The sequence below is a fragment of the Biomphalaria glabrata genome, chromosome 13 (genome assembly GCF_947242115.1).
Source record: "Biomphalaria glabrata chromosome 13, xgBioGlab47.1, whole genome shotgun sequence".
In the NCBI taxonomy this organism is placed as follows: Eukaryota; Metazoa; Mollusca; class Gastropoda; family Planorbidae; genus Biomphalaria; species Biomphalaria glabrata.
In genome coordinates this window covers 29,760,043-29,780,748 of record NC_074723.1, presented here as the reverse complement: position 1 = coordinate 29,780,748, position 20,706 = coordinate 29,760,043, and the positions used below count along the sequence as shown (strand labels likewise).

The following is a 20,706-nucleotide window of genomic DNA, read 5'->3' as shown; positions in this document are numbered from 1 at the left end:
CAATTGCAGAGTTCAAATAGAACTACAAACTTGAAATAAAATATATAATATGACAGTGTTACACAAAATATTTGCTGAATCAAAAAAAAAATTCATACAAGGGCAAAATTCTCTAATTCATCATATTCTTGTAAGGTAATTCAAATAAATCTCTGAGTCAAATACTTAACATCCCAAATAATTCTTTACATGTAGTTCTAATATATACATCAATGTTCTAATGTGTTCAATATTTACAAGTCTTTTTCATAATAATATGTGCAAAGTGTGACAAAAATTTCAATGACAATCTCCTATGTCACAATGTGAAAAATTAATACAAGTTTTTATTCACAACATCTATTTATAAAAAATCTTTGACACTATAGCAATGTTAGAAGTCTGGTTTTTTGACACCAATAGTACAATATGTACAAATCATGTAGAAAATGTTACAAGTAAGTCTCAATATGTAAGTGATAAGTATAGAAAAATTCAAAATATGTGTCAAAATTCAAGATCAAATTGATTAATGATCATTGTTACAAATTCAATGTATCTGTTTACTTCAATATGAGGTTTGACATCTCCATAAAAAATTGTTGTGCATTAATATTACACAAGTAAATATGTATAATTCAAGTATCAAAATATTTGCTCAAAAGTATGAACATCAAATCAAAATAAATATCTTTCATAGTGCTTGTTGCATGCACCTTATGTTTCAATTAAGTATTTCTCCATATGACAGTTCAAACAATTTGTAGCTAGTAATGGCAAAAGTTTAATGTTACATTGTTTATCAAATAATTATTGAGTACAAAGTTCAAAAAACTCTTTTGTCAAAAAAAATTTAACTGAGAAAATGTGTCAGTTGTGATACAATCTTTGAGTTTACATTAATTTGTTCAAGCATATACATACAAGCATAACATCATAATGGTTTAGTTGTATTTATTTTAATCTGTTGTGAAAAAATGTGTAAGTCCAATTTAAAAGAATAATATCAAGTGTCTCTTTCAGCACTTGAAATATCAAAAAGTTTGTACAACAATCTTCTTGTTTACATCAATGATTGTTACAAAAATATAGTCCATAAGAATAGTTTGACAAAAATGTTTTCAAAAAAATACAAGTGTATGTCAATATTTGATTACACTAATTGACATTAAATAAATAAGTTACATTATGAATCAATCTCCTTTTTTCAATAGTATTGAAAAATGTGACTAAGTTATATAATTGTGATAAATGACATAGTAAAAAAAATTCCAATCTTGTTTACAATAGCTGTAGAAAAATTTTTTTGTCCAAGTTGTTCTCAATACAATGAGAAAAAATAATGTTTACATTGTATGGAAAAAAATTAAGCTAGGTACTGAATAAGTTTGGAAAAAATTCAATGTTTGTTTACATTGTTGAGTACAAAAATGTTATTCTTGTTGACAAAAGAATGTGAAAAAAAAATTGTTGGTTACAATGTAGTAATCAAATTCCAAAAATTGTTTACAAATGGAGTTTTTTTTAAAAAAATGGTTTCTAGTTCAATGTTTACAAATAGTACTCATTGTTTACAAAATAATGCTCAATATTTACAACATAATGCTCAATGTTTACCAGATGCGATGTATTAAGTCAACAACACTGATATTAATTGTGAGTCCCTTAATTGGTGTTCCATATATTTTATGTAATAACTCTTTGTAATGGCCAAAGTTTTTTATTTGTACCCACATTGACTCTCCAAGTTCTGGATGTTTCCAAACTTTTTTATATCCAAAATCACAAGTTATTTCTTGTACTATTTGAAAAATTTCTTTCTGGAAATCACAATCAGATAGGTCATAAAACCATATTGTTTTATGTATTACTGGCTTTTGATGCACTTTAACTTTTGGATAAGATCCAATAATTACTGGACTGATAGTATTTTCAAGTATTACAACTTTTATTTTCCCTTTTATAAATGGTGATTTGATTTCAGCCATGGCAGTTTTACATTATATCTTTCTAGAGTTTGGTAAGGTTACAATGGCTATATCATTCAAATAATCTTCTTTTTCTACTAAATTGGGCTCTACAAAAGTGATTGTGGATTCTTCATCAACTATGCATACAACATCCTGATAATTGACTTCTAGATCATATACTTCTATCTGTTTGCTATTTTTAAATGTCAAGGCTAATATTTCCTCTGTTATTATTACTTTAGGTGAGCTAGTGTTAATGTCATTTTGTATTTCTTGTTTTTCAGCTTTATCTTTATCATCTATTTGTATTTCATCTGTTTGTATTTCACTATCATTTGTTTGTGTGTTAATTGTTTGGCAATCTTTATTTAGTTTAGATGCTTCTGTTAGCAAATGAGTTTGACATTCTACATCTATTTTATTTGCATTTGTAATTGACTGATTATCTTTAGTTGCTTCATGTATACTGACATTGTTGTAATCATGTGAATTAGTAGTTGATGCTAACTCAATGTTTTCTTGATTCACACTATTAGCCCATTTTACTAAGGCTTCTTCTGACAGTTCAACTATATTCTCTATGTTCCCTATAATTAGTTCTTCAGCTGGGTTGTTCATTACTATGGCTTTGTGTTGACCAGTGAACCATGGTGATTCAATGAAAACTAATGCTGTTTCACATTCTTCCCATAAGTCTTTATTTGCATAAGTCAGTGTGACCTTGTCTTCAAGTATCTGTTCAGGTTTTACTAGTGATTTCTTCACAATGATTGAAGTGCAGCCGCTGTCACGTAATGCATATACCTTAATGCCATCCACATAGGCAGGATACACTTTTAATTTGGCTACCTTTGTCTGTATATATGCTACTGTTTCATATTCTATTGGTCTTTCAGTTGCTACAGCTGCTATGTTTTGTCTGGTATGATTGTTATTGTGGTAAGTATGTTGTCTATCTTGAAATTGGTCTCTTCTAGACATTCTGTTGTTTTGCCATCTTCTGTTTGTTTGATGTGATCTACTGTTAGTTGGACTGTAGCTTTGCCATGTTCTTCTGTTATATTGTTGTTGATAGGATCTATTGTAGTTAGGACTGAAGCTCTGGAAAGTTCTGTTATCTCTTCCATATTTATGGTTTCTATTTACATATTGCTGTTTTTCTGATGCCATTCTCTTTCTGCACTCTGCTTTGGTGTGACCCAATATGCCACAGAAAAAACATTGTATGCTCTTGGCATATTTAAATTTATTTGTAGATCTTGGATGGTTTTCTGTCACTGTTGCAGCTACATTGTACAATTCCCTTTTGTCAATGGTGATGTTTGGGTGTGAGTCTTTGTATGTTGTTAAGTTTGATATCAATTCAGCTTCATTTTTTTATTTTTCTCTCCTTCAGGAATGAGAATGCTGCATCTGTAACATTTATTAGCACATTCTCAATGAGAAAGAAATCTAATATCTGTTTGGGGTCATCTAAGTTACAGTTTGCGAGTTGTAGCCACTTTGTCATGTTCTGGCGCATGTCATGTATTGTTCTTTTTAAATCTGCATTCTTGGCTAGTTTTATTTCCCTAAAAAGTTTTCGATAGTGCTCCTCCGTTTTGCCAAAATGTTCAATAAGTCTTTGTTTCACTGTGTTGTAGTCTTTTCTTTGCTCCATAGTTAGTGTGTCGATGATGTTTAGTGGTTCACCTCTTAGGTTAGCTAGAAGTTGTTGAGCCATTTGTGCACTATTCATATTTGCTGTTTGACAGATATATTCAAATTGAATTATGAAATTTTCCAATGTGTCTTCTTTTGGGTCAAAGTTCCTAAATTTGCTATGATACTGATGATGAGATGAAGTTTGACTTGCTGAATTGTCTTTATTTTCTTTTGCTAGCTTGGCCATTTTTTCTTCATGTTCTTTTAATTTTATTTCATGCTGGCGTTCTTTTTCTTTCTCTAAGTTTTCTTGTTCTTTCTCTCTCAGTCTTCTTTCATGTAGCCTTTCTTCCCGTTGCTTGTCTTTTTCTACTCTAATTCTGTCTATTTCAATTTTAATGAATGCAGCTCTATCATCTTCTTTTAACTTTAGTTTATCCACTATCTCTATTAGTTTTTCATACTCAGCCATTTTCAAAGATTCAAATTAGTAATATAGTTAATTAATAGATATGTGTACACTAGGTAGTTGTAAATGAATATTGTACGATAAATAATTGTTATAGCTCAAATAGTAATTGCAGGTAATAGTAGATATATATTTTGTGCGAAACAATTGAGGTTATGAGGTATCTTAAGTTATTCTTGGTACTTTGTCTAGTTCGTAATGTAATACTTTACTGATCAATTATGTGATTATGTATTTTTAGTATCTCCACTTGCAATGTAAAAGTTTATTGCAACAAGTAATTCACAATTATGTGAGCCTTATTAGTCTGATAAATAGTGATCAATGTATCAATAGCATCAAAATAGTTCAATGTGCTCAAAGTATATATTATATACAATCAATCTTGTCACAATCTCAAATCAAAATATATCCCATAGTGTATCAAGTGTGTAGTGTAGTGTTGATAATAATAAAAAATAGGTTGAAATAAGAAGTAAAATAAATATATATATATTAATAAGTAATTAGACAAACATAAATACACTATAGATACTAAACAGTCTGCTTTAAAGAGACATTACAAGATAGTAGAAATAGTAGACAAAAGAATTACAATGAGTAATAACTATGACGCAAAAAGAAAATTCAACAGATGTAAACAAGACAATATCAATACAAGAGTTTAACAATATGATAGATACTTGACGAAATACAAACTTAACTAATACAGCTATACGATCAAGTATTTACTTTATCTAAAGAGTCCCTACCAATACCTGGATGCTTACTTGAAAAAAAATATAAATGCTCAGACTCAATAGATAATTAAATTTAGTCCCTAAAGTCAAATGTATATATAAATACAAATGTAAACAATGAAAAAAAAAATTGTGGTGTAGTTCAAAGAGAACTAATCAATACTGATAATACTAAGGGTAATTAAAGTTACTTCCCTTAAATATTCACTTGATGCTTGACTTGTACATAAAGTTCCGGTGATGCTCCACATAAAATATGTCCACAGTACAGTTCATAAGTAATCCACTTGCTAAATCCGCAGCACAACGGTACAGTTCATAAGTAATTCACTTGTTAAATCTACAGCACAATGGTACAGTTCATAAGTAATCCACTTGTTAAATCCACAGTACAATGTTACAGTTCATAAGTAATCCACTTGTTAAATCCACAGTACAATGTTAAATGATACGGTACTCAAGTTCTTGAACAATAGTGATCCAATAAATACTTCATATGTTTGACAGATAATCCATTAAACAATTCATATAGTTGACAAGTAATCCAATAAATAATTCATGTGCTTGATAGGTAATCCACTGTTTCGTACAGTTGCTGAAACAAATATAAATAACTAAAAATGACCATAAGTAGTGACGACAAGAGAGGTCTAAGAGTGAGGGCGCTCTCTTATTAAATGTGCTGTTAGACAGCGACAATAGGAGTGTGTCATTAGAATTATGACGAACACTCGATGATTCTTGAATATGTCAGCTACTTCGACTGACCATATATCAGCTGTCTTCAGACGATGACTTGAATGACTTGTAGTACTATATTTTCACCCACACCGGTTGTAGTATCACGGTTGTCTAGTTTCACCCACACAGGCTGTAAGATCAGGGTTGTCTAGTTTCGTCCACGCAGGTTGTCTCAGCATATCATGTTAAAGTGACTTTGAACAATGCTGTCATAAATGTCGTTTTCGGCCGCTTCTGACACCATAAATGTCACTGGTTATTTTATATAGTATAAATGTGGCTGTGGTTATCAATGTAGGCGTGGTGGTGACATTGGGTTCTTGTTACTAATCACTGAGTAATGAAATGACGCTGGGTGTAGCAGATACAATAAGTTTAATATAACACCACATAGTGAATACACCATACAATTCGACCCAGGAATGGTCAGTATTAATCCAACAGTAATATACGAATATCACAACTTAGTACTTATTCTATAACCAACTACTTTAAACATCTAACTCTACTGCTTATATCTTAAGTGACTCAATACAAGTGCTTGCTACAAGATCTCTATGTGGACTGCCTGCCTTTAACTCTCTGGTTCACCTAAGGTCAAAAGTGTTCACCTTAGTGCAACATGGGTTGTGAATAAGATTCACAATATGGAATTAACATACACAATACAGAATTAGGGTTTCTACTCTATGGCACCAACTTTGAGGTGGTGACAGTTTCTTATGTATTTCTTGATCTTTCACGTCTGGCTCTAATATTGGATCATCGGAACTCTTTTCATAACAACTAGTCGACCGGCGTCGTAGCATACGCCGCTATTTTGCAGGGCTGGCCATAGGCCACAGCAACCTATCCGACCGCAGTGGGCCCCACATTTTCATAGGACCCGCATTTATTGTATGTGCAAATTATTAAATTAAACCATTTTATAACTTATAACAGATTTCTTGCGGCCGCCTGATTTACCAGGAGCTCCTGGAAATATCCTGAAATTGTAAAATATTTGAAAAAGTCATGGAAATCTCCAGAAATTATTAAAAATCTTTTGAAAACTCATACAAATCTCTTGAAATATGTGGACAAAAATTTGTTATTTTAGGGTGTCAATCAATATGGAAAACGCCAATCCAACGGGCGATAAATAAAAACGGCATTATGCATTAGCCGTAATTGTGTAATCTGGTGAAAGAAGTTTCTCTCGCCTCAAACTAATGAAGAATTACTTTAGTTCAACAATTCTTGTGACATTTATTAACTGTTGCTATTGAGCGTTATCTATGTAGTAATTAAAATTTTCATGATACACTGTAAGACGTCGCTACACGCAAGGCTCGTAAAGTTCGTGGGAAAACTCTATCCGCAGAAATAAAATAGTGATTTTTCCTTTACTTCTTCTTCTCGTCCAAACTCTTGAGCGAAGAAGAGAATTATATATATAGATTCATAGGACCTCACTTTCATAGGACCCGCACTGTCATAGGACCCGCGCTAATTCAAGTTGTATAATTTATTAAATTAAACCATTTTATAACTTAAAACAGATTTACCAGGAGCTCTTGGAAATCTCCCGAAATCGCAAAATATACGAAAAAGTCCTTAAAATATACATGGTGAAAGAAGCTTCTCAGGCTTTAAACTAATGAAGAATTACTTGAGGTCAACAATTCTCAAAGATAGATTGAAATATTTGGTAATTCTTGCTATTGAGCGTGATCTGTGTAGGAAACAGAATTATTATGATATACTGTATGACTTTGCTACACGCAAGGTTCGTTAAGTAATTCTGTACGTAGTAAAAAATGGATAAAATGCATAGACGAATTTATTTTCTAATACAAACTCTTTTAAATTTCACTTATTGTCCGCTTCCCTACCCAAATAGGGCCCCGGAATGGTTAAGAACGCCCCTGCTATTTACATATATATACATAGTAGATTACTTAATCTCTTTCCATGACTTCTAAGTCACAATGGTTAAGTCCGGCGGTGCTGTTTTGTGTTTGTGAAATGTTTGTTTGTAAAATGTTTTACAATATTTCGAATGTTCCGTCAGAGTTAAAGATAGTTTACTTTCTAGTCCAAACCTTCCACAGAACAAAGGGGGATGAGAGCGGGCAGGGTTTGATCAATTTAAACGACAGTCCAGCGCTCAGGCAGCCATCCGTAGTGTGAACACTACTCTTGTGTTTGCTCGTGGACTATCCACAGAAATAAGAGAGTGATCTTTTCTTTACTTCTTGTTTAAACTTTTGAGGGAAGAAGAGAATTATATACATAGATAGAAGGGGCGAAGGCACCTAAACCATTAAGCTTCGGGTAAAGAGAGATTCATTAGCCATGGTCATCAACCCACCTAGCAAATTTGGGAAAGGTTTCGTGGGTCAATCGTGAGGAAAAAATAAGAAGCTGGCGACCCTTTGTCAGTTCGCAGCACAAAGCGCTCCACTCTGTCAGAGCCTGTGACGCCTCTGATCCCAAACTGTATATGCCGTTTGCAAAGAATTACATAAGAAGCTTTTAATGTTATAACTCATACTCATACTACTATTGTGAAAATCGTTTAATAATAACAGATGTAGGTTTTCGTAAATTAGATTTTAAAACTACTTCAACAGCTGGTAAAATCAATGTTCTATCTATATTTTTCCGTATTTGGTTAAAAAGTAGTAAAGTACAGAGATCTTGTAAGACTGTCACAAACCACAATCTTCTCTACATGATGTTGAAGAGAGAATTTGTGCGTTTATTCTGAACTTTATCTTTGAGTTTTCGAAAGTTGTTCACATCTTTATCTATTTTATCAGAGTGGCCTCGTCTCAAATAATCCTCCAGCATAATTAGTTGTATATCGTCATAATTAGGCACTTAGGCAACCGTTTGTTAGACAAGGAAGGAATGTATCATCCCAGTTTTAAATAATCATCATAATTTTAAATGTGTTACTGTGACAGGTGGGGAAATGTGACGTGTGTTTGGCGCGTTTAATGTCTAGGGGATGATTATTTTTAAAGCTATCACACACCAACCTATCAGCATATGAATCGGGAGCAGACACGCAACGAGACAAAGCAATGAAAGATAGATACAAAAGTTAAAATAAAGAATATTTATTTACATAAATATACATATAATAATAAAAAGGGGGAGGGTTTGCATCTATCTCTAGTATATCCTATGTTTAATCATCACTCTTGCACATAATAAGAGAGTATGTCGCTTTGTCCTCTGACTTAGCTGGTTTTCCTGTTGATATCGCAGCTGGCTGTGTCCTGGCTTGAGGTTCTGCAGCTGGAGGTGGCGCTCTAGCGGATAGAGGGACGCCGGTGATATAGTTCTTGTGGAGTCTCAATCCCCAAAATCTAATATCTGTAGTGGGCACAGTAGGGCGGGTGGCCGGCTACCGTGGGCACAAGGTTACTGCGGGCAGAGCTGATCTGCCGTGGGCAGCGTAGTCGACAGGATAAGTCCAGTGAGTTGCAGAGGGTTGGCGTAGCTATGACGTCTCACACAGATCTGAATCTATAGGGACGTCGCACCTAATAGCTTGACAGGTGGGCTGTCGAATAGGCGGGCAATGCCGATAGCGCCGAGTAGTAGAGTTGAGTAGATCTCAGTAGGCAAGTGCAGTGCTAAATAGCAATAAATAAATAGGCAGGTCAGTGAGCTAGTGCAGTGCTGAATAGCACTAAGCACAAAGATAGTAGGTGATTCTTGATATGAAATAAATAGGCAGGTAAATAATCCGATAAATAGATCGTTGATCCAATAAATAGATAGGCAGGTAAATAGGCAGACACCTGAGGGAGGCACCAGGTATTCCTCTAGGAGTGAGAATAAATGATATGGTCCAGACTCGATAGCTCGGCTCGAATGAGAAAGAGAGGGTCTGACTTGATTTAATTTACCTTATATACAGGCCTGGAAAATATGGGCGGAACAGGAAATGTCCTAGGCTAAGAATTATCTTACACGTGGGTGAAGTTCGACAAGAGATGGGATTCGCTCATTGGGAGGTCAATGGGCGTGTTTGTCCTCGTGGTCTCCTAGATCAAAGAGAGACATAGGAGAAAAGGGGGGGGGGGAGGAGTGACTTGCATTCCACACAAGGTGGTGCCCACTGCGGCTGTCAGACATCATGCGATAAGATCAAGGAGTCTGTGTGTATCTTTGCCCCGGTCAAGGGAGATAAATGAAAGGACGCGCCTTAACTATCTCCAATGTGGTCAACTAAGTCTAGCCTGGAGCGGAAAAGGTGTGGCGGGTGAATAATTTAGGGGTAGGATGGGGAAATAATTAAAATAAAATAAATAAATAAGGAAAAATAATAATCAATGCTGTGATAAATTTCAGTGACTCTGACAGCGAGTTTTTGACTTGTCACAGTTACATGAAGATAAATTTAAGCTATTTAAATAAGTGTTGACATTAAATACAACAATTTTTCGTTTGTATAGCAGGATATATATTTCAAGAATTAACTAAGGTACAAATTATATATTAGTGTTGTAAAAAATTATATTAATGGAATGTGAAAATTAAAGTCACAATCTGCTTAAATGAAATCCATTATCATAGACCCCCTTGGACATCTCATAGACCCCCAATTTATTTTTTCACTTTTGTAAACCCCTTGGAAGTCTTCGTAGAACCCTGGGGGTCTATATAGACCACTTTGGGAATCACTGGACTCTAGATCTTACATCGGTTTTGAAAGGACTTTAGCTTCCTTGAAAGCACTATCGCGTTCGGGAATTTCCGAATGCATGGCGTTGATTCAGGAAAATTTTGCGCACCGTCTTTTAAGTCTAGATTTAAAGGCATATCATTGCAACATAATGGAGTTAGCAGTTGCTTCTATTTTATAAGCTTTATTTATATTTTTACGTAAATTTAAAATAGGTTACATCTAGACTAGATCTAAAGGGTTCTAAATCAGAAGTCTAGGTCTAGTGTTATATCTAAGTGTCCATATAATAAACTTACCAAGTAAGCCATGCCCGCAGACCGAATCAGAAAAAATCGTACTTTCAAGCAGCTGACCGTGTCACGGGTCAGATACCTGATTTGAATCAAATATATTTTAAAATATCTTTAAAAATATTTTTTAATATGATTTGCATATGAATATTTATGAGGAAGCGTTAAATTGTGGGGGGTTTTGGTTTCGGCCAAAATAAACAGTATTTAGGCTGGGAACAAATCAACGAGCACAAGCGGTGGGAATCTGTTCAAATACCTACCAGTTACTAAAGAAACAAAAGTGATTTCGTCTTGTAAATATGCCGAGATCATCAGTGACATATCCGAAACAAACAAATCGTCAGATATTTGAAGGTGACACATGATCTGCAGGAATAAATTAAAAAAAAATTAAAACTATTTAGCTTTCTATTTACCTAGATTCTAACAGTAAATTTTATGCTAATCAATTCGCAAAAGTAGACAAAGAAAAATGCAGAGGCAGACTATAGTAGAAAGAAGCAGAGAAAAGCACACCAAGGTAGGGAAAAGCAGTGTCATGAAGTGTGCGTGTGTTCCTATGGTGACGATGGGAAGAGGTTAGCGATTGGTTGGTGGCTTTTAGTGTGAACGATGCCAAATAAGAGGTACTGCCGTCAGCTGTCTTTGGAAGGTAAAACTAATTTATAACCACTGTGACAAGTCAAAAACTCGCTGTCAGAGTCACTCTAAATTATCACAGCATTAATTATTATTTTTCATTATTTATTTATTTTATTTTAATTATTTCTCCATCCTACCCCTGAATTCTCCACCCGCCCCACCTTTTCCTCTATACCAGGCTAGACTTAGTCCACCACCTTGGAGAAAACTAGGCCAGTCCTTTCATTTATCTGCCCTTGATCGGGGAAAGATAATCACACTATCTCCTTTGTCTTATCCGCCGGATGTCTGACTGACGGTCGCGGTTGACACCACCTTGGTTTGAATGCAAGCTAATCCTTCTCCCCCCCCTTCTCTCACGTCTCTCTTTGATCTAAGAGATTACACGGGTCAACACACCGCGTGATATTCCAAGGTGCGGCTCCCACCTCGAGTCAAATCCACCCACGTGTAAGATAAATCTTAGCCTAGGGCATTTCCTGTGTCCGCCCGCACTTTCAGGCTTATATAAAGTAAACCAACTCAAATCAGACTCTTTCATTCTCATTCGAGCTGAGCTATTGAGTCTGGACTACTTCATGCATTCTCCCTCCTAGAGGAATACCTGGTGGTAAGCCGAACTTAATCACAAGTTCCATCTTAATTACTCTGTGTATATTTCCATTGGATTTTATCATGTGTATTTTGCTTAGTTCATTTATATTTAATTAGTGCATTGTGTATTTCTCACTGGCGTAAGTAGAAAACATAAACATGTGCTATGTATATATTTTAGTATTGCATTAATCTATTAATGCTACGTTGCTCAATTGATCATTGATGCAACCATGTATATATTTGTACACCTTATTTTATTTCCTTTATCTCGGTTGATCGCCTTGATGATTTTACTATCGCACTAATACTGCGCTTAGAAAGGAGATATGAATTATCTCCCCTGTAATGAATTATCTCCCCTTTACTCATTTTACTCTAATGAGAGTTGCGCCGCTTGAACGGACACACCATTCAAGCGCGCTCCATTGTTCTCGACCCACGGTCATAGGTAAACAATCATCTGGGTCGCTGACCACCGCCCAATTCAACCCCCCCCCTTTTCTTTCTCTATCCACCTGTGTTGGTTATTTGAGATTGTTATTTCCCCTTCTATGTACATTCTTATATTATTATTTCCCCCTTCATGTACATTTTTATATTGCTACTGTCTGCCATCTATTTTCCAAATCCCATTTGTCATCATCTCCCCTTTATGCTCTAAAGCAATTTTACCAATCTGACGAATGCACCTCAGTCGAGGGCATCGATAAGATGTATGAGAGACATGTCCTAACTTGTCTTTATTTATCCGCAGCCTCCCTCAGGTGTCTGCCTATTTTTTTGGTATTTGCCACTTAGTGTCTACCCGACACTACTCAACTATTTGCCATTTGCTGTTCAGTGTCTACACGACACTACTCAACTCTACTACTTGGCGCTATCGGCATTGCCCGCCTATTCGACAGCCCACCTGTCATCTTATTAGGTGCGACGTCCCTATGGACTCAGGTCTGTGCGAGACGTCATAGCTACGCCAACCCTCTGCAACTCACTGGACATATCCTGTCAACTACGCTGCCCACGGCAGATCCGCTCTGCCCGCAGTAACCTTGTGCCCACGGTAGCCGGCCACCCGCCCTACTGTGCCCACTACAGATAATAGATTTTGGGGATTGAGACTCCACAAGAACTATATCGCCGGCGTCCCTCTATCCGCTAGAGCGCCACCTCCAGCTGCAGAACCTCAAGCCAGGACACAGCCAGCTGCGACATCAACAGGAATACCAGCTAAGTCAGAGGACAAAGTGACATACTCTCTTATTATGTGCAAGAGTGATGATTAAACATAGGATATACTAGAGATAGATGCAAACCCTCCCCCTTTTTATTATTATATGTATATTTATGTAAATAAATATCCTTTATTTTAACTTTTGTATCTATCTTTCATTGCTTTGTCTCGTTGCGTGTCTGCTCCCGATTCACATGCTGATAAGTGGGGGTAGGATTGCTTTCAAAAATAATCATCCCCTAGACATAAAACGTGCCAAACACACGTCACATTTCCCCACCTGTCACAACCACGACGAGACGACTCCAGATTGCCTGAGGGAAAAGACGTGTTTTTGTAGTGAGTTAGATTTTGTTCAAAATACTATTTTTAGCGGCCCCCGAAAGGGGTAAAGACGCTATTAGTTGTGTGTGGGATGTCTGTCCGTCTGTCCCGTTTAGATCTCGTAAACTAGAAAAGATAGTGAAAATTCGACATCATAATATTTTAGACCATTCAAAGTTCAGATGCAACGGCTACTTTTTTCTTTTCTGAAAGCCAAAAAATCTAATTTTTGAAAACAATTATGCAAGTATTTTTACTTAAAAATGCACCATTTTTACAACTATTCACTATTAATAGTAACAAACACGGAAGGCTATTTAGTATTTACCATATGTTAAACACATTTATGCACAAGGTTTTAGGTTATTGGTAAAAAATTATAATTTTTTATTACATTCGTATTGTTAAGTTATTTAAGTTCTGTCATACTAACTACAACATTTACAAAAAAAAAATTACTTTTTTAAAAAGTAAAAAATCTATTTACTATGCATTAAGTGGAACATTATTTAGTTTTTCTTATCATCGCGTGAACTGCAGAAGGGTAATATATCATGGAACACTAACGAAAGGATATTTTTTTCTTGAGGTTTTATATAAGAGATTGACTCTTAACAAAACAATTAAATTAATTAGATACTAATTTTAAGACATCAGTGAGCGCGGTGGGTGGCTGAACGGTTAAGCGCTCGACTTCCGAACCTGGGGCCTGGGTTCGAATCTCGGTGAAGACTGGGATTTTGAATTTCGGGATTTTTAGGGCGCCCCTGAGTCCAACCAACTCTAATGCGTACCTGACTTTAATTGGGAAAAGTAAAAGCGGTTGATTGTTGTGCTGGCCACATGACACCCTGCTCGTTAACCGTTGGCCACTTAAACAGATGACCTTAACATCATATGGTCCATAGATCGCTAGGTCTGAAAAAGAAACTTTACTTTTTTTTTACTTTTTATAAGACATCAGTTAAGCCAGGTTCACATCTAACATCACATTCACTTTCACCTGTCCCTTGGTCTGCTGGACCGTTGGGGTTCCACATAGGATCTGTTTACCTTCTTTCTCCATTCTTCTCTGTCATTTTGATAGAATTTCATTCTGATATTCCTTCTCAAAATATTGAAACGTGCCTGGGTGGACCACTTCTGATAGAATTTAATTCTGATATTTTTCTGAAACTATTGAAACCTGCCTTTTTACCTGACTGGGTGGACCACTTCGGGGGCCGATTTTGAGTGTGAGTTTCCAAACAAACTGTCTTTGTAATCTTGTATATTATTACTATTACTATATTATTACTACAGTGTACTACTACTATTTTATTTTATCTCATGTTTAATGTGTCTATATTATAATAAAATTCATATCTAGTATTGTTCACAAAGTAGTCATTTTCAGTTTTACAAGTTAAAATATAATTCGCCTACTGTGGTATAGTTGTCTACCAGCAGTTTGGTGCTACAAGTCAACGACCGCTCACAACATACAGACAACAGTGCAGTGAAGATAGAAACTGAATTTTTAGCGGAAAAAACGCTATTAGTTTTGTATGGCCTGTATGTCCGTCCGTCCGTCCGTCTGTCTGTCCGCCCGTCCGTCTATCCGTCCGTCCGTCCCGTTTAGATCTCAGAAACTAGAAGAGAAAATGAAAATCGGACATCAAGATATTTTAGATCATTCAAAGTTCTGATGCAACGGCTACTTTTTTCTTTTCTGAAAGTGAAATATCTAATTTTAAAATATCTTTGCAAGCAAATTTTTCATAAAAATACACCACTTTTACAACTATTAACTATTAATAGTAACAAACATGGGAGGCTCTTTAGTATGAGAGAAGTTCATTTACCATATTTTTAACACATTTATGCCAACGGTTTTAGATTTTTTGTCAAAAATTATTTTTTTTTACATTTGCATACTGCAAAGTTAAGCAAGTTCTGTAATACTAACTACTACATTTACACACAAAAAATGTTAGCTATTTTGTAAAGAGAAAAATCTATTTAGTAAGCATATAAGGTGGACAGAATTTAAAACAGCAATTAATAAATAGTTTTTTTTTATTTACACTTGCACTGTATAGCATCAACAAGACCATAGAACATTCAACCAAAGAGAATTTTTTTTTTTACGAAAAGTTTTTTTTTTTTTTTTTTTTTAATTATTTGAATAAGAGATTGACCCTTTACAAAACATTTAGATCAATTAAATATTTATTATAAGACATCAGTTAGGTTAGGCTTACATCTAACTTCACATTCACCTTCACCTATCCATTTGGTTTGCTGGACCACTGAGGTACCACACAAGATCTGTCAACACTTTTTCTCCATTTTTTAATGTCAATTGTCTATGATAGAATTTTATTCTGATGTCCTTTCTAAAAATATTGAAACCTGCTTTTTTTACCTGCCTGGATGGACCACTTCGGAGGCCGATTTTGAGTTTGTGTTTCCACACAAACTGTCTTTGCAACCTTTTTTTAAATTTTGATAGCTGGATATTAGGCTTGCAACAATTTATATAAACGTGATACAAACATGTTTTAATATACTTTATTTTATTTTTTACAAAGCTTATATTAACTCAATATGGGCGGACAGACAGACGGACGGACGGACGGACATACAGGCCATACAAAACTAATAGCGTTTTTTCCGCTAAAAATTCAGTTTCTATCTTCAGTGTTGTCTGTATGTTGTGAGCGGTCGTTGACTTGTAGCACTACACAGTCTGTGTGATTTTGTTTTACAAGTTTAAGCACAATAATTCATAGTTGTCATAGTTGAAGACAATATATTAATCAATAAAAAACAACGACTAATATTTAGTGGTTATAAATATGTTTTCTTGTATATATTGAAAATGGTGAGATAAACCTTGCAGCATTGAGTTGTATGGCAATAATTGTGCGATGCTTTCCCTTATAAAATTATTAAAAAAAGTATTTTTATGTTTTGCTTGTTTAACCTTTAAAAATATAAATTTATATTATAAGCAATAGCTCTAACGACGAAATATAAACAAATAAGCGAAATATAAGCAGTCCTTTTTATTGCAATACAAATTAATATATTTCAGAAAATCAATCAATTGACTAATTGGTTAGTTCACACATTGATTGATGCTTTGTTAGGTACAATAAATTAATGTTTAAAGTTTCAACTTAATCCGAGAATTGTTTGTGGGACATGTAGGATTTACATAATCTTAAATCTAAACCCTACATATTTAGCCATATCTGTGAATAATGGTAAAACTTTACATCGAAGGACCCTTTTGAAGAATGTTACGCAAGTGGCAGCACCGCGCTGAATAATTTCCCTTGTTGGTATCAAACAAAATAATTACACGTAATTAATTTACATATTTGTCGCGTAGTTTAGACAAGTGTCTTTTGCTTTCTCCCAACTCTATTAAGATTTTTTACGCTTGGCCTTGTTTTGTTGTTTAGAATTGTTTGCTACGTCACAAAGTCCGGTGACATTTATTGGTCATTCTTTTTCATGAGGCAGTTCACCCATCTGAATTAGGTTGAAACAGACGGTGTGTTGGGCCGTAAAATGATTATTAGTCTGTGTTAAACAATACTAGTTCCTTGGACTTATTATTCTGTAGGATCTGTGAACCCCTGTTTAGCGTGAGTTAATTCGTTTATGATATCTCTTATTTATGTTGTATGAGGTTGTCACTATTTTTGGTTTTAGAGTAGAAGTTGAGTTTTGTGTTTATTTCGTTTATAGGGTGCCAGTGTATAAATTGTATTTACTGAGTTCAATTCTTTGCCAGTGGCGGCGTCACTTATCTTCTCGGAAGTATCTATTACAGTCTAGAGTGTCATTGTCAGATTGGCGATTATTGACGACGTTGAGTGTCAGTGGCCGTTACACAACGGTTCGTGCCAGTTGGGGATCAGTTGAGGTCTAACTCTATCATTGCCGATGTCGACAGTATTGTGACGTCAATCGTTCAGCGTCTAGTTTACTTTGAAACCATGGTGACAAATTGGTAACAGTAGCAAGATGCTTATGTGTAATTATTGATTATATATCTATCTATATATATTTTATATATATTATCTATTCATCATTCTATCATTCTCATTGTTCATATACATATATCAGTATCATACAATTAAAGTCATAATTGTGTTATTTAAATTCATCCACATAGTTGGTTACTATATTTGCGACTGTGTGCGAATGATGTTCTTGTCAGGTTGGACCGCGCGAGCTTAATTTTCTTCAGCTATAGAACAACCTAATTAACTCCTAAACCTGACAATATTGGTATTTTTTTAAAAATTGTTTCATGTTTCGTCTATGCTAATGAATAATAAAGTTTGAACTTGATCCTAGAGAATTAACGTGTACATTTTTTTACCAGACAGACAGAGTGAATTGTTACCTGTTTCCAAATAGGTGTCAATAACGTATTCCTGTCAACACGTGGATTCCTCACCAATGCCAATAATATCAGTATCCAGTTTCTTTCCATTTTTTTCAGTTTTAATCTTACCTCATCTGTGGTCTGTAACAATTTTATATTAATTAAATTCAGAGTGTTACAAATATATATATATATATAGTTACAATTCCAAACTCTTAAAGTAATGATGGATGTTCAACAAAGAGAAGAAGGATATGTTTAATTTTTTGAAACCATAGTTTTAATAATTTTTAAAATAGTTTTCATTCTGTAAAGATAATTTACCATAAATAATTGAAACTTTTTTTTATAAAGACACCTTACAAGTAACACATTAAAATGACTGTAAATGAAGCGGATTAAGAGTTATTAAAGGTTAAATGAAGTATGGTTATTAATTGAGATGGCTTAGAACAGTGATGCCCAAAATACGGTCCGCGGGCCAGATCCGGCCCGCGATATAGTTTCATCCGGCCCGCCAAAACGTCGGTGTATAAAATAAAGTGGTTGAAAAATGTATTTTTACCTACGTTAATACTCTAATTTTTTATCTAATGGGTTTGTACCATGACCTTAAACATTTGTGCGTTTATGAGATGGGACTCTGAATGTAGAATCTACAAGGAAAAGTGAAAGGTCCTACCGTCCTTTACTTGTTAGCGAAACATTATACAAAGCCAACAAGTAATTGTTCCTTAAAAGTGTGGCTGAACAGCATTTAAACGGCATTCATGATTTGAGCAGCGAATAAAATATTGTTCAACTACAGGAACTAGCTAGGCAAGTTTCTACTTTCTAATAGTTTCTGGTTAATAACATTTCATTTCTTTATCTTGCTGTATCTTTATGTTGATGTGGCCCGCGATACGAATGTTGGAAATTAAAATGGCCTGCAGGATGAGTAATGTTGGGCATCACTGGCTTAGAACGATGATGTACAATGTAATTCGACCTGACTACCATTTTAATTTTCCGACACTCGTGTCGCTAATCGCGGGTCACATGACCAAAAAAGTAATAAAAAATACGAAATGAAATTGACTTGAAACTAACTTTATGAGAAGCTTGTAAATCTAGTACTTACATTATTTAATATGATATGTGAAGGGTTTTTTTTTTACGCGTCGGAAAATGGGTTCATTTCTTTAAGTAAATATGATCTACATTGTAGATTATTTACCACCGGCTCATTTTCTTGTCTCTTTTTGGTAAATATTCACATCAATGCCTCCATATTTTTTCATAATGCTGTTCATTTGCTGTTGTTTAAAAGAAAACAACCAATTTTTCTTTATAAAACACATATGTTTGGTTATAATCATGTTTGACACACAAAAAAAGTAAAGATCCGTTCAATATTCTGGTACATTTTCCATTAAAGTGTAAAAAGTCGTTGTACCAATCCAATAGAAAAAGTTGAAGGCCCTAACATAGGTAATGCTACATTTTTTAACACTTTTTTTTTGGGTGTGGGGGGGGGGAGGGGAGGTCCTACACAATTTTATCGACGATTCGGCGTGCCGGATGGAACCACGTCGCGGACCGGATCTTGCTTGCGGGCCATGTTTCGGGCATCACTGGCTAACGAAGCTACGTATCACATATAAATACCGCTCCATACATTAGGGAAATTCGAAACAGGATCGCATATGTTGATAGGGCCCTACATGATCTGCTGACCACTGCCTAAAAAACGTAACCTAAATGCATGGCTTTATCATGAGGACCTCGGTGACTGGCAATGACTCCTCTGCAGGAAAAGGTACCAGGTAATAAAAAAAAAGGGGGGACGACAACGTCGGAAAATGGACGGGTCTGTCATTGAAAGCGATTCTAGACATAGCCAAAGTCAGAGAAATGGAGAAAGACGGTCGACATGTCATGTCTGGTGAATGTGTGGAGGTGTAAAGGTAAAGGTGTAAAGGTGAAGGTTAAAAGGAGTATAACAAACTCACCGATAAAAGTAAGTCCTGCAAGCTTAATAGCTCCTTGGAAATTATACTGAAATCACCTGTCCTGATATATGCCTGTGTAATACATTTTTTTTTTTTTAAATATTGAAACGCATATAATTCGTAAGTCTATTAAAAAATTATCCTGCAGATTTGAAGATATTCTACTTTCTAGTCCAAGCATCCTGCAGGACGACGGTGGATGGCAGCGGGCAGGGTATAAACCTGGGACTATTGAGACAACCGAACGACAGTCCAGAACGCATACTGCACGACCAGGCAGCCATCCTTTTATAGATCTATTTAATGAATTATTCTATAATTAAAATAGTATCTTCAATAAAATGGACGATAGTAAAAAACCTTGAAGTCTATAGGATATATGATGCAAAAGTCATGTATTCCACAATGATAAAGTTATAATAATAAAATACAGATAATAAAATATTGTGTATAATTATTATCCTTTTTAGACTTTTCGATCTACAGGGCAGATGGTATCACCTATTACTGTGGCCTAAGGTTAACGAGAGTGTCATGTGGTCAGCACAACGACCAACCGCCCTTACTTTTCCCCAACCAATGGGAAGCGTGGTCGAGAGGCTAAGCACGATGGCTAGGTTTGGCTACCTCGAGGTTCGACTCCCGACTCGAGCAGAGTTGTGTTTACTGAGCGCCTAGAGGCAGCACAAAGCCTTCTCCCAGATACCCCTTCCCCCCACTGGTTCACAAATGGGATTGGACCAAAGCGCTCTGAGCATGCTATCAGCTTCGAAGTCTCTTCGTAGACAGGGTTAGGGACGACAGACAGAGGTCTTTAAGTTCCAAAGCGACAGGCTCGGACGCAGGCCCAAAGTTATCTTAATCTCTCCGGGTCGTTGTGGTACTCAGAGCTGGTACAGCAAAAGCTTCAGTCGCATAGCAGACTTCTTCTATTTCTTCAACTGTCTCTTTCTGTTCTTGTTAAGATCGACGCATTCTTTGTAATTATCAGTACAGCCACAGTCTTGA

The 20,706-nt window shown here is 35.3% G+C and overlaps 1 protein-coding gene across 2 annotated transcripts in view; it reads right to left on the bottom strand.

Annotated features, from left to right (window-relative positions):
* The window catches only part of LOC106058345 (probable serine/threonine-protein kinase roco5), a 91,052-nt gene that overhangs the window by 38,679 nt on the left and 31,667 nt on the right, over positions 1 to 20,706 (bottom strand). For both annotated transcript variants that reach the window (XM_056007883.1, XM_056007884.1), the window contains exons 7-9: positions 19,699 to 19,770; positions 17,723 to 17,845; positions 10,784 to 10,889 (exon numbers count right to left, since the gene is read on the bottom strand). In XM_056007883.1, coding sequence (XP_055863858.1) covers positions 10,784 to 10,889; positions 17,723 to 17,845; positions 19,699 to 19,770 — 301 coding nt within the window. The remainder of the gene's footprint in view (positions 1 to 10,783; positions 10,890 to 17,722; positions 17,846 to 19,698; positions 19,771 to 20,706) is intronic.